This window comes from Symphalangus syndactylus, chromosome 18 (genome assembly GCF_028878055.3).
Source record: "Symphalangus syndactylus isolate Jambi chromosome 18, NHGRI_mSymSyn1-v2.1_pri, whole genome shotgun sequence".
Classification (NCBI taxonomy): domain Eukaryota; kingdom Metazoa; phylum Chordata; class Mammalia; order Primates; family Hylobatidae; genus Symphalangus; species Symphalangus syndactylus.
The window spans coordinates 79,766,786-79,793,659 of NC_072440.2; the positions used below are offsets into that span (position 1 = coordinate 79,766,786).

General features: G+C 41.2%; 1 protein-coding gene across 24 annotated transcripts in view; it reads right to left on the bottom strand.

The window, feature by feature from the left end:
• Positions 1-24,570, bottom strand: part of BIRC6 (baculoviral IAP repeat containing 6) — a 263,052-nt gene extending 238,482 nt beyond the window's left edge. For 23 of the 24 annotated variants that reach the window (XR_008652580.2, XM_063623684.1, XM_063623682.1 and 20 more), the window contains exons 1-3: positions 24,100-24,533; positions 3,466-3,647; positions 642-779 (exon numbers count right to left, since the gene is read on the bottom strand). Coding sequence is in view for 23 of the 24 variants with exons in the window: in XM_063623684.1 (XP_063479754.1) it covers positions 642-779; positions 3,466-3,647; positions 24,100-24,430 (651 nt within the window). In the remaining variant the exon portion in view is untranslated. Of the gene's footprint in view, positions 1-641; positions 780-3,465; positions 3,648-24,099 lie in introns of all 24 variants that reach the window. The other variant, XM_055253540.2, reaches the window with a different exon arrangement.
• Positions 24,571-26,874: the final 2,304 nt, after the last annotated feature.

Sequence of the window (26,874 nt, forward strand, 5' to 3'; positions counted from 1 at the left end):
TATCCAAGCATCCAAGCTCACAACCTAACAAGGAAGCTTCGTTCATCAGCCTCTTAACCAATCCAGGTCCATCAGGCACTAAGGAAGATTTAAGGAAGCATTAGAAAACACAATAAGCAAAATAGTTCCCACAAACTGAAGTTAAGCTTCGATTAAGAAGTTTCAAAGTTTCAACTTTTTTTTTTTTTTTTTTTGGCAACAGAGTCTCACTCTTTCCCCCAGGCTGTAGTGCAGTGGCGCAACCTCTGCAATCTCAGCTAACTGCAACCTCCGACTCCTGGGTTCAAGTGATTCTCATGCCTCAGCCTCCAAGTAGCTGGGATTACAGGCGCCTGCCACCACGCCTGGCTAATTTTAGTATTTTTAGTAGAGATGGCATTTTGCCATGTTGGCCAGGCTGGTCTCAAACTCCTGACCTCAGGTGATCTGCCCGCCTCAGCCTCCCAAAGTGCTGGGATTATAGGCATGAGCCACCGTGCCCGGCCAGTTTCAACTTTAAGATGACTTATAAGCACATTCTGCTTTTTAAAAGAAAAATCTAGAATTAGAACATTTCCAAAAGGAGAGGAAAGGAAAGAGCAAAAGAATGGAGGTGTCCATTGTAATATAACCCCAAAAGAGGCAATCTATTAACTTCTTACCTTAGCAACTTTGTGGTTTGCTGCAGTCTCATGAGATGTATTTTTTAAACCATCTTTGAGCTGTGTGATGAATAAATCATAACCTTCCGTACTAGAAATATCTACCTTTTCTAAACATGCTGATAAGAGTTGCTGTGCCTAAATAAAAAATAAAAAATAACAAAACCACAGAAAATTCAACACAAGAACAACAAAAAATCAAATTCAGATCCTCTTTCAGATATTTTAATATGCAATGACTGTGACGGGTACTATACTAAACTTACCTTTTAACAAATCTACTTAAACAATAATTTAAAGGGCTGTTATAAAATCAAATGAGATAAAGCAATGTATTCAGTGTAGAAGTACTACACGGTAAAGTTTAAACACAAAGTAGTTATTATAAACCAAATCACGATAGAAAAATGGACAAGCTGAAACCATAAGCAAAAATAATACAGGAAAAAATCTGAAGAGACAAAGTCCTCCAATGAACTTTAAGCTATACGAAGTCATAATAGAGGACACTAAGTCAGCAAGTAATATGAAAAAGCCCTTTGCATTGTTATCCACATATTCAATATGAACTACTGTAATAAAGATATATGTTAATATAAGGAAAAGAATATATCTACACTGAGCAAATCAAAGCTAAGACCCCATACTTTAGGGAAGACAGTGACAAACTAATCTGACGCAGTAAAGGAAGCCTGGAATGCTGGAAGATCTACAAACAATATTATCTGAACAACAGTTACAGCTGTGATTAAAGTAAAAAGAGAAAAAAAAAACAGTAGATTTAACAGCAAACAAGGTGGTGGAAGGGATAGAAGCTAAACAGCATTTCACTGTAGTAAGAAAAACACTGACTTGAGAGTTAATAAGTGTTCAAGTATTTTATTGTAATTATTTAATTGTTTGTTAAACCTAACCATAGTTTTATAGTGTTTTTTCGCTGCTGATTATATATCCTGATATCAGCTGGTTTATATTACTTAAATTAGGAGGAAAAAATGTTCAGTTTTTTCAAATGGTTTTTCAAAGTTTCTACTTGTTCAAATCAAGTAGAACTAATTAATTCTCTATCCAAAGATTTTAGACATGCCTCCAGACCCAAATACTCTGATGAGAAAAAGACAGCTTCTCTGTTTTTGGAACTCAAACTTCCAGCAACATGCTTTCAATATTAACATATAATAGACTACTGTTATATGACACTAAATGTAAAATCTAAGTGGATATACTTTATTGGACATACTTTTTTGATAACTTTCATAACAACTTAGCATGAACACAGAAATAATATCTCACTTTATTAGAGAACACAACATAATCTTTTACATTCTATTTAAGGTGATGCAAAATCCAGTAATTATGAAAAATGTACTTTCAAACTGCAGGATATGAATGCACACAAAAAGAATTAAAGTTGGGCTAGACTTAAAAATTAAGTAAAGAAAATTTAACACTACAGAAAAGTATATATGGCTAAAACTTAAAACTCAAGTTATTGAAAGACATGATGCATAGCAAAAATTACTGGTTGTGTGGCCGGGTGCGGTGGCTCACGCCTGTAATCCCAGCACTTTGGGAGGCTGAGGCGGATGGATCAGTTGAAGTCAGGAGCTCAAGACCAGTCTGGCCAATATGGTGAAACCCGTCTCTACTAAAAATACAAAAATATTAGCTGGGTGTGGTGGCGCATGCCTGTAATCCCAGCTACTAGGGAGGCTGAGGCAAGAGAATCACTTGAACCCAGGAGATGAAGGTTGCAGTGAGCCAAGGTTGAGCCACTGCACTCCAGCCTGAGTGACAGAGCAAGACTCTGACTCAAAGAAAAAAAAAAAAATTACTGATGTTTACCACAGTCTATTCCTCTCTCATTTTAAAATATATATATAAAAAAAAAAAAAGAAAAAAAGAACCACCTCTTTCCCAGTCTCCCTCTCAGCTTGGTGTGGCCATGTGACTAAATCCTGTCTAATGGGGTAAATATGAGGTTCTATGAGAGAGTATTTGAGTTGTGATAGGCAGAAAGAGAACAAGAACAAATGAGTAGGAGAGGCGGCTGGGGGTTAACGGACAGGGAAAGGGAAGGAGAGAAGAGAGAGATGCCAGAGTGCTCTCCTCTAGCCTCTTGCCCTCTCTTTCCCTGTGACTGGGAAATAATGAGACCTAGAGCAACTGTCTTAAACTCCCAAGCTGCCGGGCGCGGTGGCTCACACTTGTAATCCCAGCACTTTGGGAGGCCGAGGCGAGCGGATCACGAGGTCAGGAGATCGAGACCACAGTGAAACCCCGTCTCTACTAAAAATACAAAAAATTAGCCGGGCGTGGTGGCGGGCGCCTGTAGTCCCAGCTACTCGGAGAGGCTGAGGCAGGAGAATGGCGTGAACCCCAGAGGCGGAGCTTGCAGTGAGCCGAGATTGCGCCACTGCACTCCAGCCTGGGCGACAGAGTGAGACTCCGTCTCAAAAAAAAAAAAAAAAACTCCCAAGCTAACCCAAGTGTTGAGGTTGGCAATGCTGGCCATACTATTATTGGACTATTATTGGAAACAAGCTATCCTATTTAAGCCATTGTTTTTTTGGGTCTCTGTTACAGCTGTTTAACCTGTGCTGATGCACCATTCACACCTAAAAACACCACTTCAACAAGAATTAATTATGCAGAGAAAAGGTGAGTAGTAATATTTAAATGAAGTTGTGGTCAATAAGTAAATTCTGTTTTTATAGCAATACATATAATAACGTCCTTAAAGGATGACTTAATTTCATTTAACATCTAATATGTCTAAGATTACATTAAGTAGAGGACCACATTGATACTTATTTCAACTTACCTCTGTAACGGGTAATTCAAGCTGAACCACATCATCCTGCTTTGAAACTGGAGTTTGCAGAGCAGTGTCTAACAACAAGATTCCATTAAGGTCCTTCCTACACCCTACTGCATAATCATCCACAAATATAACTTTATCCACAGCAGAAATATACTGACATTTCACCTGTCCACCTGGTTTCGCTGTTAAAAGAACAAAAATTCAACACTTAAGATTTTCAGGCCAGTGGTCTATTAAAAATAAATGTTTACATAGTGACTAAACACAATATATTATCTTGAATTGGATCTTAAACTGGAAAAAACTTCTCTAAAGAACATTATTGGGCCGACTGGATTAAATTCAAATATGTACCATAAATTAGATAAAAGTATCAATGTGAAATTATCAAAATTTGACAACCAAATTGCTATTATAAAAGAACATCATTGTTCTGAGAAATAAACACAGCAACAGTACAGGGAAAATGAGCATGATATATGCAACCAACTCTAAGTAGAATAAAAACATGATGTGTGTGTATATATATATATATACATACACACATACGTATGTATGTGTATATATATACACACACACATACGTATGTATGTGTATATATATACACATACATATACACACACATCATATTTTTGTATATATATACACATACATATATATGTGTGTATATATATACACATACATATATATGTGCGTATATATATACACATACATATATATGTATACACACATATATATATAAGGGAATAATAAGCAAATGTAGTAAAATGTTTCAAACTAGTAGAGCTGGGTAAAGGGTATATAGGGAAGTTCTTTGTAACATACTATTCTTGCAATTTTTCTGTAAGTGCAAAATGAAAGTGTTCAAAACAAAACTTTTAAAAATGAATTAATGGATGTTATTTTTTGCAAAACTCAATAAGCATAAAGACAGCATGGACAGTTATTAGATAGAGTAGTGCCCCTCCTTATCTGCAGTTTCACTTTGTGCAGTTTCAGTTACCCAGTCAATAGAAGTCCAAAAACAGGTAAGTATAGTACAGTAAGATATTTTCAATCAAAGGTCCAAAAGTAAGTACAGTACAATAAGATATTCTGAGACCACATTCACATAACTTCTAATATATTATAATTGTTCTATTTTATTATTAGTTGTTAATCTCTCACTATGCCTACATTTTAAATTAAACTTTATTACAGGTATGCATAAGAAGAAAACCCAGCTAACTCTCGAACCACACAAGTTTGAACAGCATGAGACCACTCATACATAAATTTTTTCCAATTCATATACTGAAAAAAATTTCAGAGATTTGTGACAATTTAAAAAACATGCAGACAAAACACGTAGCCTAGAAATATCTAAAAATTTAAGAAAACAGTATGTCACTGATGCATAAAATATACGTAGATATTAGTCTATTTGATCATTTACTGACATAAAATATACACAAATCTACTATAAAGTTAAAATTATCAAAACTTATGCACACAAATAGTATATGGCACCAGTCAAGAAAAATGTAAACAAATGTAAAAAATACAGTATTAAACCATAACTACATAAAATTAACTGTAGTATATATTATAAAACTGTGATAATTTTGTTCCTATTGCAGTAAGTTCAAGTGTTATGAGTACCACCATGTGACCCTAATCATATCCAGGTGAGCAGTTCATCGCTCAATTGTTAATTGGTAATCACAGTAAAAAGTGATCTCTCCTGATTCTCATGTATTTTCCTTTTTTTTTTTTGAGACTGAGTCTTGCTGTGTCCCCCAGGCTGGAGTGCAATGGCACCATCTCAGCTCACTGCAAGCTCCACCTCCCAGGTTCATGCCATTCTCCTGCCTCAGCCTCCTGAGTAGCTGGGACTACAGGTGCCTGCCACCTCACCCGGCTAATTTTTTGTATTTTTAGTAAAGACAGGGTTTCACTGTATTAGCCAGGATGGTCTCGATCTCCTGACCTTGTGATCTGCCCGCCTGGGCCTCCCAAAGAGCTGGGATTACAGGCGTGAACCACCATACCCGGCCATCTCACGTACTTTCATCGGGTTTAGTGCAATACCATAAACCCTGAATAACACTATGAAACCCATAAAAGGTAACATTGGTGATGCTGGAAGTGTTCCCAAAAGGCAGGGACAAATCATATGATTACAAGAAAAAGCTAAATTGCAAAAAAAAAAAAAAAAGAGAGAAAGAAAGAAAATACATTTACGGCACTATATTGCACTTATCAATATGGTAAATATATGTCATCTGTTTACAAAATGAACCCTGTACCTGAAATGGCACGCAACCACAGCTGGAGACCTCAGTCTATGGTACCTATCAGGCAATTCAGCTTTTTCGGCCCCGCATGGTGGCTCACGCCTGTAATCTCAGCACTTTGGGAGGCCGAGGTGGGCGGATCACAAAGTCTGGAGTTTTTTGGGGTTTTTTTTTTTTTAGAGACAGGGTCTCGCTACGTTGCCCAGGGCAACTCCAATGCCTGGGGCTCAAGCAATCCTCCTGAGTGGCTAGGACTACAGGAGCACACCACTGTGCCTGGCATGTCAACATACTTATCGGTAAAAGACTGAATACTTTCCCATACAGATCAGGAACAAGACAAGGATGTATGCTCTTACCATTCCTATTCAATACTATACTAAAAGATCTAGTCACTGCAATAAAAAATCAGGATATAAAAGGCAAACAAATAAAAAAGAAATAAAACTGTCCCTTTTTACAGAAATATGATTACCTATGTAGATAAAAATCAATCATACTTTTCTATACTAGCACTGATTAATCTAAAACCGAAATTTATTTTTTAAAATACCAGTTTACAATAGCTCTAAAACATACTTAGACATATATACACAAAAGGTGTATATGTATGCTGAAAAGTATAAAAGGCTGATTACACAAATCGAAAGCCTAAATAATACCATGTTCATGGACTGAACAAGTCAATCTGGTAAAAACGTCAACACTCCCCAAATGGATCTACAGATTTAACGGAATTTCAATCAAAATCCCAGGTGGGGTCAGCATGGTGGCTCACACCCGTAATACAACACTTAGGGAGGCCTACACAGAAGGATCGCTTGAGCCAGGAGTTTGAGACCAGCCTGAGACAGACCCCATATCTATCTTAAAAATTAAAAAAAATTAGCCAGGCATAGTGGCACACACCTGTAGTTCTAGCTACTCGGACACTGAGGTGGGAGGATCACTTGAGCCCAGGAGTTCAAGGCTACAGTGAGCTATGATTGCACCATATAAATAAACTGACTGAAATGTATTTGAAAAGGCAGTACCACAAGAAAGTGTGGTACTGGCAAAGGACAGACATAACAGAGTCAAGAGATATGACTATATAAACATGGCCACCGGATTTTTTCAATTATGTAGTTTTTTAAATTGTGGTAAAATAAACATAAAATTTACCATTTTACCATTTAAGTGTACAGTTGAGTGGTATTAAGTATATTCATGCTGTTGTTTATCCATCAGGATAAAGGGAAACTCTGTACCCTTTAAACAGTAACTGACTTTTATCCCCTCTCCCCAAAGCCTGGCAACCACTTTGCTACTTTGTCTTCATGAATTTGACTACTCTAAGTATCTCACATGAATGGAAGGAATCATATAGTATTTTTCCTTTTGTGACTGGTATTTCCCTTGGCATAATGTCCTGAAGGTTCCTCCACATTAGAGCCTATGTCAGAATTTCCTTCCTTTTATCCATTCAACTATCAATGGACAGACACTTAGGTTGCTTCTGCCTTTTGCCTATTTCGAATAGTGCTGCTATGAACACTGGTGTACAAATATCTCCTTGATTCCCTGCTTTCAATTCTTTGAGGTACACACCCGGAAACAGAACAGCGATCATATGGTAATTCTATTTTTTCCTTAATTTTCTGAGGAAACTCCACCATTTCCCATAATGGCTGCACCATTTTATATTCCCACCAGCAGTGCACAAGAGTTCCAATTTCTCCATATCCTCACCAACACTTATTCTCTGTTGTTGTATTTTGTATATGGTGTTAAAGTCCAACTTTATACTTTTTACATGTGAGTATCCAGCCTTCCCAGCATCATTTGTTGAAAAGATTGTCTTTTCCCCCAATGAATGTCTTGGCCTCCTTGCTGAAAATCATTTGACCATATATGCAACAGTTTATTTCTGGGCTCTATATTCCATCAGTCTATATGTCCATCTTTATGCTGGCACGTTACTATTTTGATTACTGTAGCTTCGTACTAAATTTTGAAATCAAGTGTTAATCTTCCAACTCTGTTCTTTGTCAAGATTATGTTAAACTATTTAGGGTCCCTTGAGATTCTATATGAATTTTAGAACAGATTTTTTTTTTTTTTCAGAAATAGAAAAAAGTTATTGGGATTTTGATAGGAATTGCAGTGAGTCTGCAAATTGTTTTGGGCAGTATAGATATCTTAACAATATAAAGATAGTATGAAGTTCTGGCAAGGATGCAGAACAACTGGAACTCTCATACATTTCTAAAGGAAATACAAATGGTACAGCCACACTGGTTTGACAGTTTCTTACAAAGTTAAACACACACTTAGCAAATGGCCCTGTAATCCCACTTCTGTGTATTTACCCTGGAGACATAAAAGCTTATGTTCACACAAAAATCTGTACTCAGAAGTTTATAGTCGCTCTATTTATAATCATCAAACACTGAAAACACCCAAATGTTTTTTGTCTTTGTCTTTTTTTTGAGACAAGGTCTCACTATGTCACTCAGGCTGAAATATAGTGGCAAAATCACTGCTCGCTACAGCTTTGACCTCCAGGGCTCACGTAATCCTCCCACCTTAGCCTCCCAAGTAGCTGGGACTACAGGTGCACATCACCATGTCTGGCTAATTTTTTATAGATACAAGATATAGTATTTTTATAGATACAAGATATAGTATTTTTTATAGATACAAGATATAGTATTTTTATACATAAAAGATATAGTATTTTTTGTAGATACAAGGTTTTGCCATGTTGCCCAACCTGGTCTCAAATGATGTGCCCACCTTGGCCTCCCTAAGTGCTGGGATTACAGAAGTAATAAGCCACCACACCCAGCCCCAAACATACTTCAAAGAGTGACCGGCAAAACAAATAATGATACATCAATACAATGGAATACTATTCAGTAATAAAAAAGGAATGAACTACTAATACATGCAAAAACTTGAAAGAATCTCAAGGGCATCATGCTAAGTGCAAGCAGCTAGTATCAAAAGGTTACATACTGAATGATTACATTTCAATAACAATGTAGAAAACACAAAACTCCATAGTATGGAGAACAACAGATCAGTGGTCTCAAAAGATTAGTGGTACAGGGAAGATGTGACTACAAAGGGATACCACAGGGAATTTTTTCAGGTGTTGAAACTGGTCTGTATCCTGACTGTGATGGTGGGTTACATCAATCTATGCATGTGTATACCTGTATTACAAGTACACAAAAAATAGGCAACTTTATAGTCTATAAAAAATAAAAATTTTTAAATGATATTGTAAAAGAATAAACACGCCTGAGCGCAATGCCTTCACACATGTAATCCCAGCACTTCAAGAGGCCGAGGCGGGCAGATCACTTGAGGTCAAGAGTTCGAGACCAGCCTGGCCAACCTGGTGAAACCCCGTCTCTACTAAAAATACAAAAATAACCAGGCACGGTGGCAGGCACCTGTAATTTCAGCTACTCGGGAGGCTGAGGCAGAAGAATCACTGGAACCCGGGAGGTGGAGGTTGCAGTGAGCCAAGATCATGCCATTGCACTCTAGCCTGGGCAACGGAGTGAGACTCTGTCTCAAAAAAAAAAAAAAAGAATAAACACATGGGGCAATAGCCTATTAACTATGCTATTAACTAAGGAGGGGGTAGTTCATAACACATCACTATGATCCAAATTCCATAAAAATATATTAAACAATAGAAGACGCCAGGCACGGTGGCTCATACCTGTACTCCCAGCACTTTGGGAGGCTGAGGCGGGTGGACTGCCTGAGCTCAGGAGTTTGAGAGCAGCCTGGGTAACACGGTGAAACCCCTGTATTTTGTCTCTACTAAAATACAAAAAATTAGCTGGGCATGGTGGCACGAATCTGTAGTCCCAGCTGCTCGGAAGGCTGAGGCAGGAGAATCGCTTGAACCCAGAAGGCAGAGGTTGCAGTGAGCTGAGACTGCACCGCTGCACTCCAGCCTGGGCAACGGAGTGAGACTCCGTCTCCAAAAAAAATAATAATAATAATAGAAGTAAAAAGAAATGCCAAAATGTTAACAATGCCATCTCTAGGTAATGAAATTATACGTACTTACTTTCTCCTTAGTCTATCTAACATCCTTTAAGGTATGTCACTTTTTTTTTTTTTTTTTTGAGACAGAGTCTCGCTCTGTCACCCAGGCTGGAGTGCCGTGGCGTGATCTCAGCTCATTGCAAGCTCCGCCTGCTGGGTTCACGCCATTCTCCTGCCTCAGCCTCCCGAGTAGCTGGGACTACAGGCGCCCACCATCATGCCCAGCTAATTTTTTTGTATTTTTAGTAGAGACGGGGTTTCATCGCGTTAACCAGGATGGTCTCGATCTCCTGACCTCATGATCCGCCCACATCGGCCTCCCAAAGTGCTGGGATTACAGGCGTGAGCCACCGCGCCCAGCCCGGTATGTCACTTTTAAAATTGAAAATTTCCTTTTTTTTTTTTTTTTTTTGAGACAGGGTCTCACTCTGTCGCCCAGGCTGGAGTGCAATGGCGCGATCTCGACTCACTGCAACCACTGCCTCCCAGGCTCAAGCAATCCTGCCTCCTCAGCCTCTCAAGTAGCTGAGACTACAGGTGTGTGACACCATGCCCGGCTAATTTCTGTATTTTTTGTAGAGATGGGGTTTTGCCATGTTGCCGAGGATGGTAAAATTGAAAATTTCAAAGGAAAGAAATTTTTTTAATTAGTTGCCAATTCTAAGACTTTAAGAAATAGTGTACAACCCTAAAAAACTTGCAAAAATGTTACAAGAAATACATTATCTTTTCAAACTGACAATACACTGTAAAACTCCATTTCCACTGAGATCTCATCAGACTTCAACGCTTAAAATAACCTATTAAAATGTACTGTATGCAAAGATCATTCGAAGTCAATAAAAAAGATACAAGCCTGTATCAGAACATCTCCTGTAACCCAAAAATATATACACCTACTATGTACCCACAAGAATTTTTAAAATTTTTTAAAAAGAAGGTACAAAATTAATGTAAGGGTCTCACAAAGCTTTTGATATAATTAACCAAAAATGAAATCATTTAATAAGAGAAAAAAATGTTACTAACACTATAGTATTAAAAGCCAAAATGAGTATTCCTATAAAGCAGAACTGACTGCAAAACAAGTTTGGGAAAGGTCAGTGACTGCACCACGAAGAAAGGGTAACACATGATAAAACACAACATAAAACACAATGCAGGGACAGTGTTGTTTCAGGCAAGAGAACCAACATCTACTTAAGCACAGAAGAGGTTCTCCAAAAGATACAAAATTACTGGAATTAAGAGTTCCAAGTTATGATTCTCTTCATTCACATTAACCAAAAGTGTCATCAGACCACTCTTATTTTGCTATAATCTTTAGTATCTGACATCATTTGTTTTGAAAATATAATCACCACGAAAAATTTATCATGGAGAGGGCTCAATCTCTAAAGACCTACTACTCCCTGTAAGATACTTGCTGTGGGGTTTCTTCATATACATTGTTCGATTTATCATAGTTAAATCTCTCAACGTCTTGGGACACATAAGTTTTATTTTTCCTTTAGGATGCTGACCAGGCACACTCGTGAGTGCTCTCTCTCTCTCTCTCTCTGTGTATGTGTGTGTGTATATATATATATATATATTTTTTTTTTTTTTTTTCTTTTTTTAGAGACAGGGTCTCATTATGTTGCCCAGGCTAATCTGGAACTCCTGGTCTCAAGCAATCTTCTCACCTCAGTCTCCCAAGTAGCTAGGACTACAGGTGTGCAACCTGGCTAAACTGGCTATAGTTAAGTGAAATTTGAAGACTAACTTCCCCAACTGATGTTGGGCAAGAGAACCCTTAACCATCTGTAAATCAATGGCGCCAGGCGAGATGGCTCATGCCCGTAATCCTAGCACTTTGGGAAGCTGAGGTGGGCGGATCACTTGAGGTCAGGAGTTCAAGACCAGCCTGGCCAATAAAGTGAAACCCTGTCTCTACTAAAAACACAAAAATTAGCCGGGAGTGGTGGTGTGCGCCTGTAGTCCCAGCTACTCGGGAGGCTGAAGCAGAAGAATCGCTTGAACCTGAGTGGCGGAGGCTGTAGCGAGCCGAGATCACGCTACTGCACTCCAGCCTGAGCAACTGAGCCAGACTACATCTCAAAAAAAAAAAAAAAAAAAATCAATTGCTACTGCTGCACAAAGGTGCCAATGTGAGAAGCAACTCAGCTACTAATCAATATAATAATCCTACAGTTTGGAACGTGTGCCCTTGTGAATTTCTATTTAGAGCTCATATTTGAAATTACTGTTTTCTGTTTAATATAGATGCCAGATATCTCCTGAATGGTAGTCACACAGACATCTTCATCACTCCTTATAGAGCCTACACTTTAAGTCAGCCCAACTCCAATTCCATCCAAATATGAAAATCTGTCTAGCTGTTTTTGTCTATTATATAACAGACAAACAGAAATGTCCCCTGGATATCTGCACTGATGCTATCTTGCATCATGCAGATCTTTACTCAAACACCACCTCAAAGAGGCCTTCCCAAGACTACCTAAAAGCACAAATTTAATATACCATCATCCTCATATCAGCTGTAATTTTCCTTATGGCATTAATTACTACAGTATGTCAAGAGGTAATTAATGCCATAATGACACGGTGGCTCATATCTGTAATCCCAGCACTTTCGGGGGCCAAGGAGGGCACGTCACTTGAAGTCAGGTGTTCCAGACCAGCCTGGCCAACATGGTGAAACCTTGTCTCTATTAAAAGTACTAAAATTAGCTGGGCATGGTGGTACACACCTGTAATCCCAGCTGCTAAGGAGGCTGATGAAGGAGAATCACTTAAACCCAGGAGGAAGACGTTGAAGTGAGCTGAGATCACACCACTGCACTCCAGCCTGGGAGACAGAGTGAGACTCTGTTTCAAAAGGGGACGGGGGTGGGAAGCTCTCATTTATCCCAGACACACTAAACAAACTTCTCTAAAGTCTAGGGAGTTAGAGAGTTTGAACTCCTGTTTTATTTTTTATTTATTTATTTATTTGGTGTGGGGGACAGAGTTTCGCTATGTCTCCTAGGCTGGAGTGCAACGGTGGTTGCTCACTGCAACCTCTGCCGCCTGGGTTCAAGCAATTCTTCTGCCTCAGCCTCCTGAGTAGCTGGGATTACAGGGACACACCACCATGCCTGGCTAATTTTTTGTATTTTTAGTAGAGACAGGGTTTCACTATGTTTGCTAGGCTAGTGTCGAACTCTTGACCTTGAGATCCATCCACCTCGGCTTCCCAAAGTGCTGGGATTATAGGCATGAGCCACCATGCCCGGCCAGGGAGTTTGAACTCCTAAACCTAACTGCACATCAGAACCAGCTGGCACACTTCTAAGAAGAAGAAGAAAAAAAAACGATATGCCTGGGCTGCACTCCAGGCCACTTAAGTCAGAATACTGGGGCTCAAGCAAGGTATTTTCTTAAAAGCTCCCCTGATGATTCTAAATGAACAAAGGTTGAGAACCACTGCCCTGTGCCATCTTCCAGTCTTCTCTGTCTCTCCTACTTCATAAATCAAAGTAAAAGTACATAAATAAATTATGAAGATTCAAATTCCTGGTGCCCACAATAAATCTTGAAGAAGACATTCCCATCTTCCCCACTCAAAAATTCATTTCCTCTAAAAGGTAAACATAGTATTTACCTCCTCTAAAATGCATCCCTGATTTAACATACTCAAACCTGATGATAATTACTTTTTGGGGGAAGGTGGGGGCAACAGGGAGACAGAGTCTCACTCTTCTTGCCCAGACTGGAGTGCAGTGCTGTGATCTAGACTGACTGCAACCTCTACCTCCCGGGTTCCAGTGATTCTCCTGCCTCAGCCTCCCGGGTAGCTGGAATTACAAGTGTACACCACCACACCTGGCTAATTTTTGTATTTTTAGTAGAGACGGGGTTTCACCAAGTTGGCCAGGCTGGTCTCAAACTCCTGAACTGATCTGCCTGTCCTGGCCCCCCAAGTGCTGGGATTACATGCGAGAGCCATCATGCCCAGCCTAATAATTACTTTTTTTAACAGTGCTGTCCCAGCCACAGACTGTTTTGTTGTTTTTGTTTTTTTTGCTTTTTTTGAGATGGTTTTTTGCTGTTGTTGCCCTGTCCGGATTGCAATGGCACAATCTCGGCTCAGTGCAACCTCTGCCTCCCAGGTTCAAGTGATTCTCCTGCCTCAGCCTCCCGAATAGCTGGGATTACAGGCATGCACCATCACACCCAGCCAATTTTGTATTTTTAGTAGAGACAGGGTTTCACCATGTTGGTCAGGCTGGTCTCGAACTCCTTACCTCAGGTGACCCACCCACCTTGGCCTCCCAAAGTGATGGGATTACAGGCATGAGCCACCATGCCAGGCCACAGACTGTTTTATAAAGCAATTACTGTATTCTTTTTATTTGTATCTCTATTATCTCCTGTATTTCCTTCTTTTTGCAATTTGTATCTCTATATGATCTTCTCTTCTATACCCAAGTTTATCTTAACTTTTTTGTATCTTACATTTGAAGTGCTACAGTTCTAAAGTTTGCAAAAAATTTCTATGTTCATTATCTTATCAGATGATGAAACAGCCTGGGTATTAAAAGCCCCTTTCTCCCCCAGGCTGGAGTGCAGTGGCACAATCACAGCTCACTGCTGCCTGAAGTGCTGGACTCAAGTGATACTCCTGCTTCAGCCTCCCAAGGGGCTGGGCCTACAGGCATGCACCACCACACCCAGCTAATTTTTTATTTTTTTGTAGAGACAGGGTCTCACCATGTTGCCCAGGCTGGTCTCAAACTCCTGGCCTCAGACAATCCTCCCACCTAAGCCTCCCAAAATGCTGGGATTACAGGCCATTAGCCCATTTTAAAGTTGGTATCTCAGAGAAGTATCTTGCCAAAGGCACCCTTTTCATGAAGCCACCAGCAATACAACACACGTATCAGAGAGGTAACTCCTGCTTGTGTCCCCACTGTTCTTACATACTATATTACAGAAATCTATTATCTTTTTAAGTTCTATATATAGTTATAGCCAACATTCCTAAGGACAGACTACTTAATGTTTAACAATTTTAGTTACAACTAGAGATTTTCAGTTTAAAAATAATATAATACATCCACATTTACCTCTGCTCCCTCCCAAGATCCCACTGAAAAGACAGTAAAGGAATAAAGAAGGTATTGAACAAACCCAAAAAGACAAAAACAAGTGAAGAGAAAATAGCAACAAAATTTTTGAAGTTGGAGGGCAAATGGAAAAGCATTAACTAACCTATTTCCTCTCCTCCTCAAAAATCTTAAAGCTAAGCCAGCAGGGAAAGAAAGCCCAAAACATTCATGTTGTATTCTTTCTCAAATACATAGGTAAAAGAGGTCTAATAATTAAAATTGCTGGCTGGGCATGGTGGCTCACACCTGTAATCCCAGCACTTTGGGAGACCGAGGCAGGTGGATCACCTATGGTCAGGAGTCCAAGACCAGCCTGACCCTGTCTCTAGTAAAAATACAAAAATTACCTGGGTGTGGTGGCAGGCGCCTGTAATCCCAGCTACTTGGGAGGCTGAGGCAGGAGAATCGCTTGAACCCAGGAGGCAGAGGTTACAGTGAGCCAAGGTCACATCACTGCACTCCAGCCTGGGCAACAGAGCAAGACTTCATCTCAAAAAAAAAAAAATTAACCTGTAATCCCAGCACTTTGGGAGGCCAAGGCAGGCGGATCACGAGGTCAGGAGATCGAGACCATCCTGGCTAACACAGTGAAACCCCGTCTCTACTAAAAATACAAAAAATTAGCCAGGCGTGGTGGTGGGTGCCTGTAGTCCGAGCTACTGGGGAGGCTGAGGCAGGAGAATGGCATGAACCTGGGAGGCGGAGCTTGCAGTGAGCCGAGATCGCGCCACTGCACTCCAGCCTGGGCGACAGAGCAAGACTCCATCTCAAATAAATAAATAAATTAATTAATTAATTAAAATAAATAAATAAATAAATAAAACTGCTTAAAAGCAGTTGCTTTTTACAATATTTTCTCAATTAACTAATACTGCAACCAAGCTCCAATCATAATAGGGCTCTAATTTTTTACCTTAAACTGGGAGTTCTTGTACTTTAAAATATGGGAATCATGGCCAAGGTGATTCAAATTAACCTTGTTATCTACATAAGGCAGACAAACACTTGTTGAACTGAACTATATAATTTAAGACACCAAAACAAAAAGTAGGGCCAGGCACGGTGGCTCACACCTGTAATCCCAGCACTTTGGGAGGCTGAGGCGGGTGGATCACGAGGTCAGGAGTTCGAGACCAGCCTGGCCAACATGGTGAAACCCTGTCTCTACTAAAAATACAAAAAATTAGCTGGGCGTGGAGGCGCACACCTGTAATCCCAACTACTCGGGAGGCTGAGGCAGGAGAATTGCTTGAACCCGAGAGGTGGAGGTTGCAGTGAGCTGAGATGGTGCCATTGCACTCCAGCCTGGGCAACAGGGCGAGACTACGTCTCAAAAAAAAAAAAAGTAACATTTATTGACTGCTTATGGTGAGTCAAGCAGTATTCTGTATGTATCAGTTTATTTAATCTTTACAATAACCCAGTGAGCTAAGTACTAATTATGAAGCACAGAGAGAGGTTAAGCAGTCTGCATAAGGTCACACCTGGAACTTAAATGGTCTGGCTCCAGAGCCAATATTCTATTCATTCTTAGTATCACTAAAGTCAGTCAACAGAAACAGAGCCAAAGTACATATTCATAGCCCAAAAAGAGATTCTGCTAAATTAAGTTTTCATAAAAAGTCAGATGCATTCATAAGACAACTATCTTCTAGGGCTATTGAGATCCCAATTCTATATCATGTTTATCTCTCAAAGAATAGTTGAGAGTAGGAATGCCGCATGTACCAAAGTTAGCCAGGAATTAGAACTGTTTTGAATCATTTACAGTTTCTATCACTGGGAGATGGCACATTTTAGCCAAAAAAAAATATTTCTTGAAGACTATGCAGGCACCATGACTTCTCAGAGCAGGCAGCTCTGGGCCTGAAGTTTGATCAAGAAGCTCTTACATCAGGAAAGAAAACAAACACACACCCAATCTAAACCTCACTGAAGCTACGGTAAAGTACAAAGATCTTCCTCTTATTTATGACCACTATACAAATTTCTCAAATCAAAGTCATTATCTGTATTACTGAGGGACTGACTCTAAAAACCTAGTGTTAAAAAAAAAAAAAAAAAAAGTCACTATCTACATAGGAAAAGAAAAAAGATACAAAGAAATATAAAACAAGTGTTTGTCTAAGAACACTGAACAGGGCTGGTCGCAGTGGCTCACGCCTGCAATCTCAGCACTTTGAGAGGCCAGGGCGGGTGGATCACGAGGTCAGGAGTTCAAGACCAGCCTGACCAACATGGTGAAACCCCACCTCTACCAAAAATAGAAAAAAAATTGGCCGGGCATGGTGGCACACACCTGTAATCCCAGCTACTCACGAGGCTGAGGCAGGAGAATTGCTTGAACCCGGGAGGCAGAGACTGCGCCACTGCACTCCAGCCTAGGCAACAGAGCAAGACTCCATCTCCATAAGTAAATAAATAAAATAAAATAAAATAAAAACACTGAGCAGGCTTTTTCTTCTTCACTGCAACACAGATCTGGAATTCACTTCGGAAACTGAAGAGACATGACTTTCTCCTACCCATCTACTGCCATATCCATTGATTAATACCCGCACAAATATACCTTCACTTACTTAGGTATATATACTACATAAACAAATCTGTATACACACAGAACTAGAAATACAACTATCTTAACTTCATTCTGACATTTAGCCACACCAATACACTAAAAGATATTTATCCAAACATAGATTACTGTATATTTGTTACATTTATATTTCCATCTACATTTGAATGTTATCTGCCTATCCTCTATGTATAAACATTTAGTGAACATTTTTTAAAGTAATCGCGAGGACTGTGGCAATACTGACCAAGCAGCCAAGAGACTCAAAGGAATTAGCATTCACTGAGCACCCTCATTTTACATTTGTCATGCACTGTTAGGCACTTTTAACGTGTTTGACCACTTAATCTTCCCCACCATCCTATTAAACATTAATCTTAATTTACTGAGGAAGCTGAGGTTCAGGAGGTTTAAGTAGTGAGTTCATAAAAGAACTAAAATTCAAAATTCAGGACTACCTAACATAAAGTGCATGCTCTCTCCACATAATCTCAAAAAAGCTTATAAAAAACACAAACAGTATAAAATGCACTACACTGGGGAGGGGCATTATTTCAGGAAGTCAGAGAAATCATCACCCCCAGTAATTGAGAACACCTGAACAGTATCTTACTCTTACAAAAAAGCAAAATCTAGATGGGTTCTGCAGGATCGTGGAAAGTGGTAAATCAGAAAAAAACCTTAGGAAGTTCAAACTTCAGTTTAAGTTCAAAAACTGAATATAAAAAAGCTTTAAGTAAAAAAGAAAAAAAAGCAAGGTTTTGTTGTTTTTGTTTGTTTGTCTGTTTGAGACAGTCTTGCTCTGTTGCCCAGGCTGGCACAATCACAGCTCACTGAAGCCTCAACCTCCCAGGTTCAAGCAATCCTCCCACCTCAGCCTCCTGAGTATCTGGGACTACAGGTGTGCACCACAATGCCCAGCTAATTTTTTTATTTTTTTCTAGAGACAAGGTCTCACCATGTTGCCTAGGCTGGTCTCCAACTACTGGGCTCAAGCAATCCTCCTGCCTCAGCCTCCCAAGGTGCTGGGACCCCAGGCATGAGCCACAGCACCAGGCCAAAAGCAAGTATTTACAGAGAATTAAAGTAGATAAGACAAACATTTTTGGGGCACTTGTCTGGTAAGTACACTGCTGCAACCACTTTACATGCATAACCACTTAATCCTCACAATTAGTACAATTATCCACATTTTGCAAAAAAGGAAACTGGAACAGAAATATTAAATAATTTAGTCAAGGTTATACAGGTGTTTAAAAATTAAAATTATTCTGTGTAATGGGATGAATTTAAAAAAAAAAAAAATTTTTAAGACACTGGGATCTTAACCCAAGCTATCTGTGTCCAGAACCAAGCTCCTTTCTAACTATTATGCTAAATTGCATGAACAAACAATAGCTAGGGTGAAGGACATATCTAGTATTATGAACAGTATGGTCAAGTGGTGTGTAGCTTTTTTGTTGTTAAAACCCAAAGTCAGGCCAGGTGCGGTGGCTCATGCCTGTAATCCCAGCACTTTGGGAGGCCGAGGCAGGCAGATCACGAGGTCAAGAGATCAAGACCATCCTGGCTAACATGGTAAAACCCCATCTCTACTAAAAATACAAAAAAAAAATTAGCCGGGTGTGGTGGCGGGCGCCTTAGTCCCAGCTAGTTGGGAGGCTGAGGAAGGAGAATGGTGTGAACCCGGGAGGTGGAGCTTGCAGTGAGCCGAGATCGCGCCACTGCACTCCAGCCTGGGCCACAGAGCGAGACTCTGTCTCAAAAAAAAAAAAAAAAAAAAAAAAAAAAACCCAAAGTCAGCAAATAAACATATAAAAAGAGACAAATGAGCATATGAAAAGATGCTCAACTTCATGACATTAGGAAATTACAATTTTATAAAAGGAGATACCACTACATAACTACTAAAATGGCCAAAATATAAAACCCCCAAATGCTGGTGAGGAAGTAGAACATTCATTGCTGATGGGAATACAGAATGGTACACAGCCACTAAGAGTCTGTCAGTTTCTAACAAAAGTAAACATACTCTCACATGCAACCCAGCAATTGAGCTCCTTAGTATTTACCCAAATGATTTGAAAACTTATATCTACAAAAAAACCTGCACATAAATGTTTACAGCAGGTTTATTCATAATTGCCAAAACATGAAAGCCAGCAAGATGTCCTCCGGTATGTGAATGGATAAACTGTGCTACATCCAGGCAATGGAATATTATTTAGCGCTAAAAAGGAATGAGCTATCAAGCCATGAAAAGACAAGGAAGAACTGTAAATGCATATAGATAAAGAAGGCAATTTGAAAAGTCTACAAACGGTAATAAATACAACTATGACATTCTGAATAAGGCAAAACTATGAAGACAGTAAAAAGATCAGGGGTTGCCAGTAGGGAGAGGGGAGGGAACAGCTGGGGGGAAAAGGAAGGGAAGGATGAATAGGCAGAGCAAGGGATTTTTTAGGGTAGTGAAACTATTCTTTATGATAGTACAATGGCGGATACTTGTCACTATACATTGTCCAAACCCACAGACTATACAACACCAAGAGTAAATCCTAATGTAAACTATGGACTTTGGGAGATGATGATTGTTAGTGCTAAGTTCACGGATGGTTAACACACCACTCTGGTGCAGAATACTGATGGGTGGGAGGCTGTGTGAGCATGGAGATAGAGGGTATATGGGAACTGTCTGTACTTTCTGCTCAATTTTATTGTTAACCTAAAACTGCTCTAAAAAAGAAACGTATATTTAAACAAAAAAAGTCAAGGAATGTGTTTATTTAGCAATTAGTATATAAGGAAGTACTAATATACTCATTGTTACATATGCATCAAATCAAAAATACTCGAGTTTATACTGTATCTATTAGGGCTGGGCGCGGTGGCCCACACCTATAATCTCAACACTTTGGGAGGCCAAGGTGGGCAGATCACTTGAGGTCAGGAGTTCAAGACCAGCCTGGCCAACATGGTGAAACCCTGTCTCTACTGAAAAAAAAAATTAAAAAAAAAAAAAAATTAGCCAGGTGTGGTGGTGTGTACCTGTAATCCCAGCTATTCCAGAGGGTGAGGCAGGAGGATCGCCTGAGCCCAGGAGACAGAGGTTACAGTGAGCCGAGATCGCATCACTGCACTCCAGCCTGGGCCACAGAGTGACACTCTGTCAAAGAAACAATAATAATAAATAAATATATACATACACACACACATACACACACACTGTATACTAGGCATCCTGGGGAGGGGATATATAAACAAATAAACAAAGTACCTCCCCACTAGGAGCTTGAAATATGAGACAGACCTCATATATTTACAAAAAGCTAAATAAAATGGAATTTAAATTTAAATAGTTCAAGACGGTTGAAAAAATATCACAAAATAGTAAGCTGCCAGATTACTAAAATGGACACTAATAGGACAGTATGTGCTTAGGGCTTCAGTCATTTCTGGCTAAAGGAATCAGGAAGATACGCTCTAGGTCTTGAAAATGACTAAGACTTAGCTAAATGACTGGCGCGAATTGGTGCATTCCAAGAAAGAACAAAACTACTGTAGTTGAGAAAGAGAATTAAATGGACCATTTTACAAAACTTATAAATAAGGAGACAAGACTAGAGAGACTAGTAAAGGCCAGATCGTGCAGCTCAGAGCCTCAAAAATCTTCACTCTTAAATACTGACAGGGAGCAAATACTTACCCGGCCTGTGTATATACTGATAGCTCTTAATCCAGTTAAACTGTATTTATAAACATTTTATATCAGATACAGATAATATAAAGACATATACTAGTAGTCATAGTTAAAAATTCACTGTCTTTGCCACTGAATACATATACATATGAGTCCTGTTCCCATCCTTCAACTTCAAATCTATAGGCAACCCATAACCCTATAAACTGAACCCCAGGCGTCCATAAGACCTATTACTGTATCACCTAGTCTTTATCCCCTCAGACACAGATGTCTTTCCTCTGCGGTAGAAAAGAAAGTGGCCCATTGCCCATAAACGGGAAAGAGGGATTATGTTAGGACCATGATCGCTACTGGCATCTTCTCTCTACTCTATTTATAGGGCTGTCACCCTCTATTAATCATTAAAAGCAAACTTACTAAATACCTGCAGATTCCAAGTAAAACATAAAATGCAGCATTCCTTTCTCAATCATCTGAACTGGGGCAAATAGGACCCTATACAACCTCTGATAATTATTATTAATAACAAACTTCAGGCCAGGCTCATGCCTGTAATCCCAGCACTTTGGGAGGCTGAGGTGGGAGGATCATTTGAGGCCAGAAGTTCAAGACCAGCCTGGGCAACAGAGCAAAACCCCATCTCTACAAATATAAATAAATTTTACAAATAATAATAAATTTCACTTCTCATATATGAAAATGTTTCAGAATGCATCCATTGTTAGCTTTCAAATTTTTTCTGTAATCCTTCATTCCGTTCACTGTAAACCCTTCTACATATTTTAATTCACATACTCAATCTTCATGCATGGGGACCTGCAATTGTATCCAATCCCAAACTCTTCTAATCAACAAATGCCCCAACAAAACCTGTTATCCCAAATCAACGCTATGTTTTACTTATCTACCTACACCTTCATGTTATACACCTAAAACACTCCTCTTTAGTAATCTACCACTAAAGTGAATATTGTCTTCCCAGGCACATAAATATATGTCCAATTTCCCCAACCAACAAATCCTGACACACATTATTATTCTCAAACATGGCCTCCAGACATAAAAAGCACCCCATAAAATTCCTCTTTCTATCCAAAACACTTGAATACTTTTGTTAATAACTTTCTTTAGAAATCCTAGTACATATGATACCACTTATTCCAAGTTAAAAATCACAAAAATACTACATCTTCAAGATAGAAACATATACTAAGAAGTGTAGAAATGTATGAAAACGATAAAATCAAATTAAAGATAACGTTTATGAAGAGGGAGGATTGAAGAAATGCAGTCCAGGAGAGATTCAGCTGAGATTTTAATCCTGTTTGTAAAGTTTTATTTCTTAACCTGAGTTGGGGATGCATGGTGTTCACTGTAATTACTCTTCATACCTTTTCATACTTGAAATATTTTTAAATGACTTTTAAAAAGACATCCAATTACTAATGAGCATCTCCCTCTTACACACAGTGACAAGCCATTATGTCCAAGTTGCAGTAACTGTTCACTGCTACATCTGGGCCACCCCATCATTTACCTAAGCCAAGAAAAGAAAAAATTACAAACCTACCTCCCAAAACTTTCTCTTAGATATGTTCCAGGTTTATATCCTGAAACTATACATAATCCAATTCTTTCACAACTCTCACATCAACAATAATTAACATGTCTAATTTCACGTTTGCATCCCTAAATTGCCATTTACTCTTACAAATGCCTTATTACTCACATAGTAAACTTTTCCTTGTTTGTCTACGTTAAAATACAAGTGAATTGGTTGACCACATAACTACTTCCACTTGGCTAAATGCAGACAGTTGAATACATTATATCTCCATGCAGGAGTCCAATTCAGTCATATACTAACTTTTCAATCTTAACCTACAACATCCAAATTAAGCCACCCATCATTTAACCACAAATGAAATGTCATCTCCGCCAAATGTAACTCAGCCAGGGCCATTCCAAAACCACTCCAGTCCGTCCACTGAGCATACACCTCATGCATCTAAAAATCCCGTTCCTGGACCAAGGTTTACGCCACCCAGAACAGATCTCCTCCAATGGTGAGACTCTGACACACCTTCAAATCCCAATTTTCGGCTCGCTGTGGGAAAACAAGTAGAGACGGCCTGAAGTTACAAACCCAAAGGAATCTATTTCATACACCACAGGTCCTGACTTTCTCGTCACTAGGGCGTAGAAGTTGGAAGCCCCGAGCAAGGGGACCAGGTCTAGTCGTCTTCGGCGTCCGCAGAGTCCTACAGTCGTCGACCAAGCAGTTCAGGCAGCTGGCCCGCCTACTTCCCTCCCCACCCCCACCCCGGCCCACCCCACCCCCACCCCCACCCTGGGCGCACAGCCCGCGGTCTGTCCCCGCACCTGCGGGACCTGAGAACAGCAGACTGCCGGCTCCTCTCCCACAAGGGAGGGCTTGGATACCGGCTAAGACGCTCCCCGCCCCTCGCCTCTGGCTACCAGCCTCTCCGCCCGGGGTCAACCCTTCCAGCCTTCCGCTCTCATCTAATCGGGCGCAGGACCCACAGCCTCTTCAGGGCCTACCCGGGCCTCGCTTCCTCCGGTGCCAAGCTCCGAGGCCTCCTCACCTCTCGCAAAGAACCAAGCCAGACCGGACGCTCCAGGCCCGAAAGGCAACTCCCCTCCCACCACTCCCTGACTCGCCGGTCTTTCCTCCCAGCTGCAGCCGCTGAAAAAGCCAAGTCCTAAGGTCCCCCTCCATCAGCTTCCGGGCATCCCTTCACGGCCGGGCCCGAACCCCCAGCCCTGCCCTCTCGCCACCTCGCTTCCCCGAGTCGCGAGGCCGAGCCCCGGGGCTGGACGGCTTCTTTCCCCGGCGTGCGGCAGACTCACCACTGAGCGCCGAGGCCTGCAGTGTGGCCCCCGAGGTGCCGTCGATGACTTTGATGGTCCCGCGGCTAGTGACGGCCAGGATGGCGTTGAGCGCAGGGTGGTAGGACAGGCTGTGCAGCCCGTCGGCGTCGCAGTGCATGCAGCCGTCCCGCAGCACCAGCCACTCTGAGACCCCGGCCGCCCCCGCCCCCGCCGCCGAGGAGCAGCCGGGGCCCGAGGCCGCCGCAGCCGCAGCCGCAGCCGCCATCTTCCGGCCTGCGCTCAGCACAATCACACTGGGAAGCGGCTCAGTGACAGTCCCGGGAGGTGCAGCACCACCGCCAGTCACCATCCGGGGCCAGGGGGCAAGCTGAGCGCGTTAGCCGGAAGTGAAGTCAGGCGCCCGCACGCACGCGGAACGTCGATCGCCCGGCCGGAGGGGCCAAACTCGGAGGGAGGCTGACGGGGGAGGGGGAGAAGCAGGGAGGGAGGCGGGGCCCGGGGCGCGGGCTGGAGGCCGGCGGGTGGAGCATGCGCGGGAGGGCTCGCGCGTGCCACGCGCCGCGGGTCTGGCCAGCTCCGCGTCCGCAACGTCCCAGTTTCTTCCTGTGAGCCTGGGGAGTGGCGGCTGCCGAGTCCGCCCCGCTCCTCGCGGGGAAAAGGGGAGGGGTTGGCCTCCGTGCATTTCCGCTAGGTGGGGACCCCCGCCCTTGCGACCTGTCTGGTACGCCCGGAGGCCTTTTGCAGCGGTTGCAGCTGCGCCCTGATCGTTCCCGGTACGCGCGGTACAGCTGTTCGGCCGTGGCCGGAAGTGGACCTCTGGGTGTCGGCCACGGCTCTGGTGTGAGAATAAACAGTCTGAGAAGCCTCTCGTTTGGATTGGAAGGAACCGAACGACCTTCCCAAACCTGTACTTTTTACCATGCCTGCCCTCCCCATTCCCAAGGCTTTCTGTTGAACAAAAGTACCAGATACGAGGTGCTGGAAGCGCATAGTTAAGCTTAGTTTTTCTATCCACATTCCAAACAACCCGAGTTACGGGAATTAATAGGAGTGTGTGTGAGTGAGTGTGTGGTGGGGTGTGTTGGAGATCTAGAAAGGACTAGTCAATTTACTAATCATCCCCCCTTGGAGAATTTTTTTTTAACTTTTTATTTTGAAATAGATTCACAGTTGAAAATATACTGCAGACCACTGTGGTCTTTCTCTCCAAAAGCCATAACCCCTATCTGACTATGAGAAAAACATTGGACAAACCCAAACTGTAGGACATTGTTTTTATAAAATACCTAAACACAAAGATAGTACAGAGAGATCCAATTTACTCTTTACCCAGTTTCCCACAATGGTTGCATATTACATAATTTGAGTACAATCTCAAAAGGAGGGATTTGATAGTTGTACGATGTGTTATAGTTCAATGTCATTTTATCACATGTAGATCTACGCCCCATAGTCAAGATGCAGAGTTGTATATTCTATATGTTTTGTGATCATTACATTATTTTGGAAAGAACTAGTTTTCCTTAAAAACCTAATCAAAGATCTGTTGTGAGGATTAAGAATCATTTGTAAAATGTGTAGAAGAGCATCTGACAAGTATATACTAGGTGCTCAATAAAAATTATAAAAGTTAATTGCCCTCTCACATTCATGCGAACTTCCTTCAGTAAATCTTCATGGATTATCTCAACTATGTCTTAAACTATTAGCCATCAGGCTGCATCTGAAACACTTAAGAGATTTGGCTGTATTCCTCTCTTCTTGAGGTCCCTAAAATACACTGAAGTTCCTGGGCCTGCCAGGGAGTGACATTCCTTACTCATCTGTGGTTCTTTTTTTTTTTTTTTTGGCTTTTTGTTTGTTTGTTTTTTGTTTGTTTGTTTATTGAGACGGAGTCTCACTCCGTCGCCCAGGCTGGAGTGCAGTGGCGTGATCTCGGCTCACTGCAACCTCCGCCTCTTGGGTTCAAGCAATTCTCTGCCTCAGCCTCCTGAATAGCTGGGATTACAGGCGCCTGCCACGACGCCCGGCTAATTTTTTTTTTCGTATTTTTAGTAGAGGCGGGGTTTCACCGTCTTGGCCAGGTTGGTATTGAACTCCTGATCTCGTGATCCACCCACTTCCGCCTCCCAAAGTGCTGGGATTACAGGTGTGAGCCACCGCGCCCGGCCACTCACCTGTAAGTCTGGGAACAATCAGGCCAGTTTTTCAAAGGAAGACTTTATTGGTTCCATAAAGTCAACCATAGCTCCTTAAAACCATCTGGTCATATCTGAAAATATGACATTCCAGTCAAAACCTGGTTAATATAACCAGTGCCTCCAATTATGTCTTGTTACAGGAGAACACATTTTTATAGAAATTATGCAAATAACTATATTGCCATAAAAATAGGAATACTTGGCCGGGCAGGGTGACTCACACCTGTAATCCTAGCACTTTGACTAGCCTGGCCAACATAGTGAAACTCCATCTCTACTAAAAATAGAAAAAAATGAGCCGGGCCTGGTGGTGGGCACCTGTAGTCCCAGCTACTAGGGAGGCAGAGGCAGGAGAATCACTTGAACCCTGGAGGCGGAGGTTGCAATGAGCAGAGATAGTGCCACTGCACTCCAGCCTGGGCGACAGAGCGACAATCCGCCTCAGAAAAAAAAAAAAAGAAAATGGGACAAGTTGAGTTTACCTACTTAGTAAGGGCTAAAGCTTTTTACCAATATTTGTGGAAAATTCTTTTTACTTTTTTTTCATTTGCCCTGTTTCAAAACAGTCTCATTTTTTTCTCTCTTTTCAGCC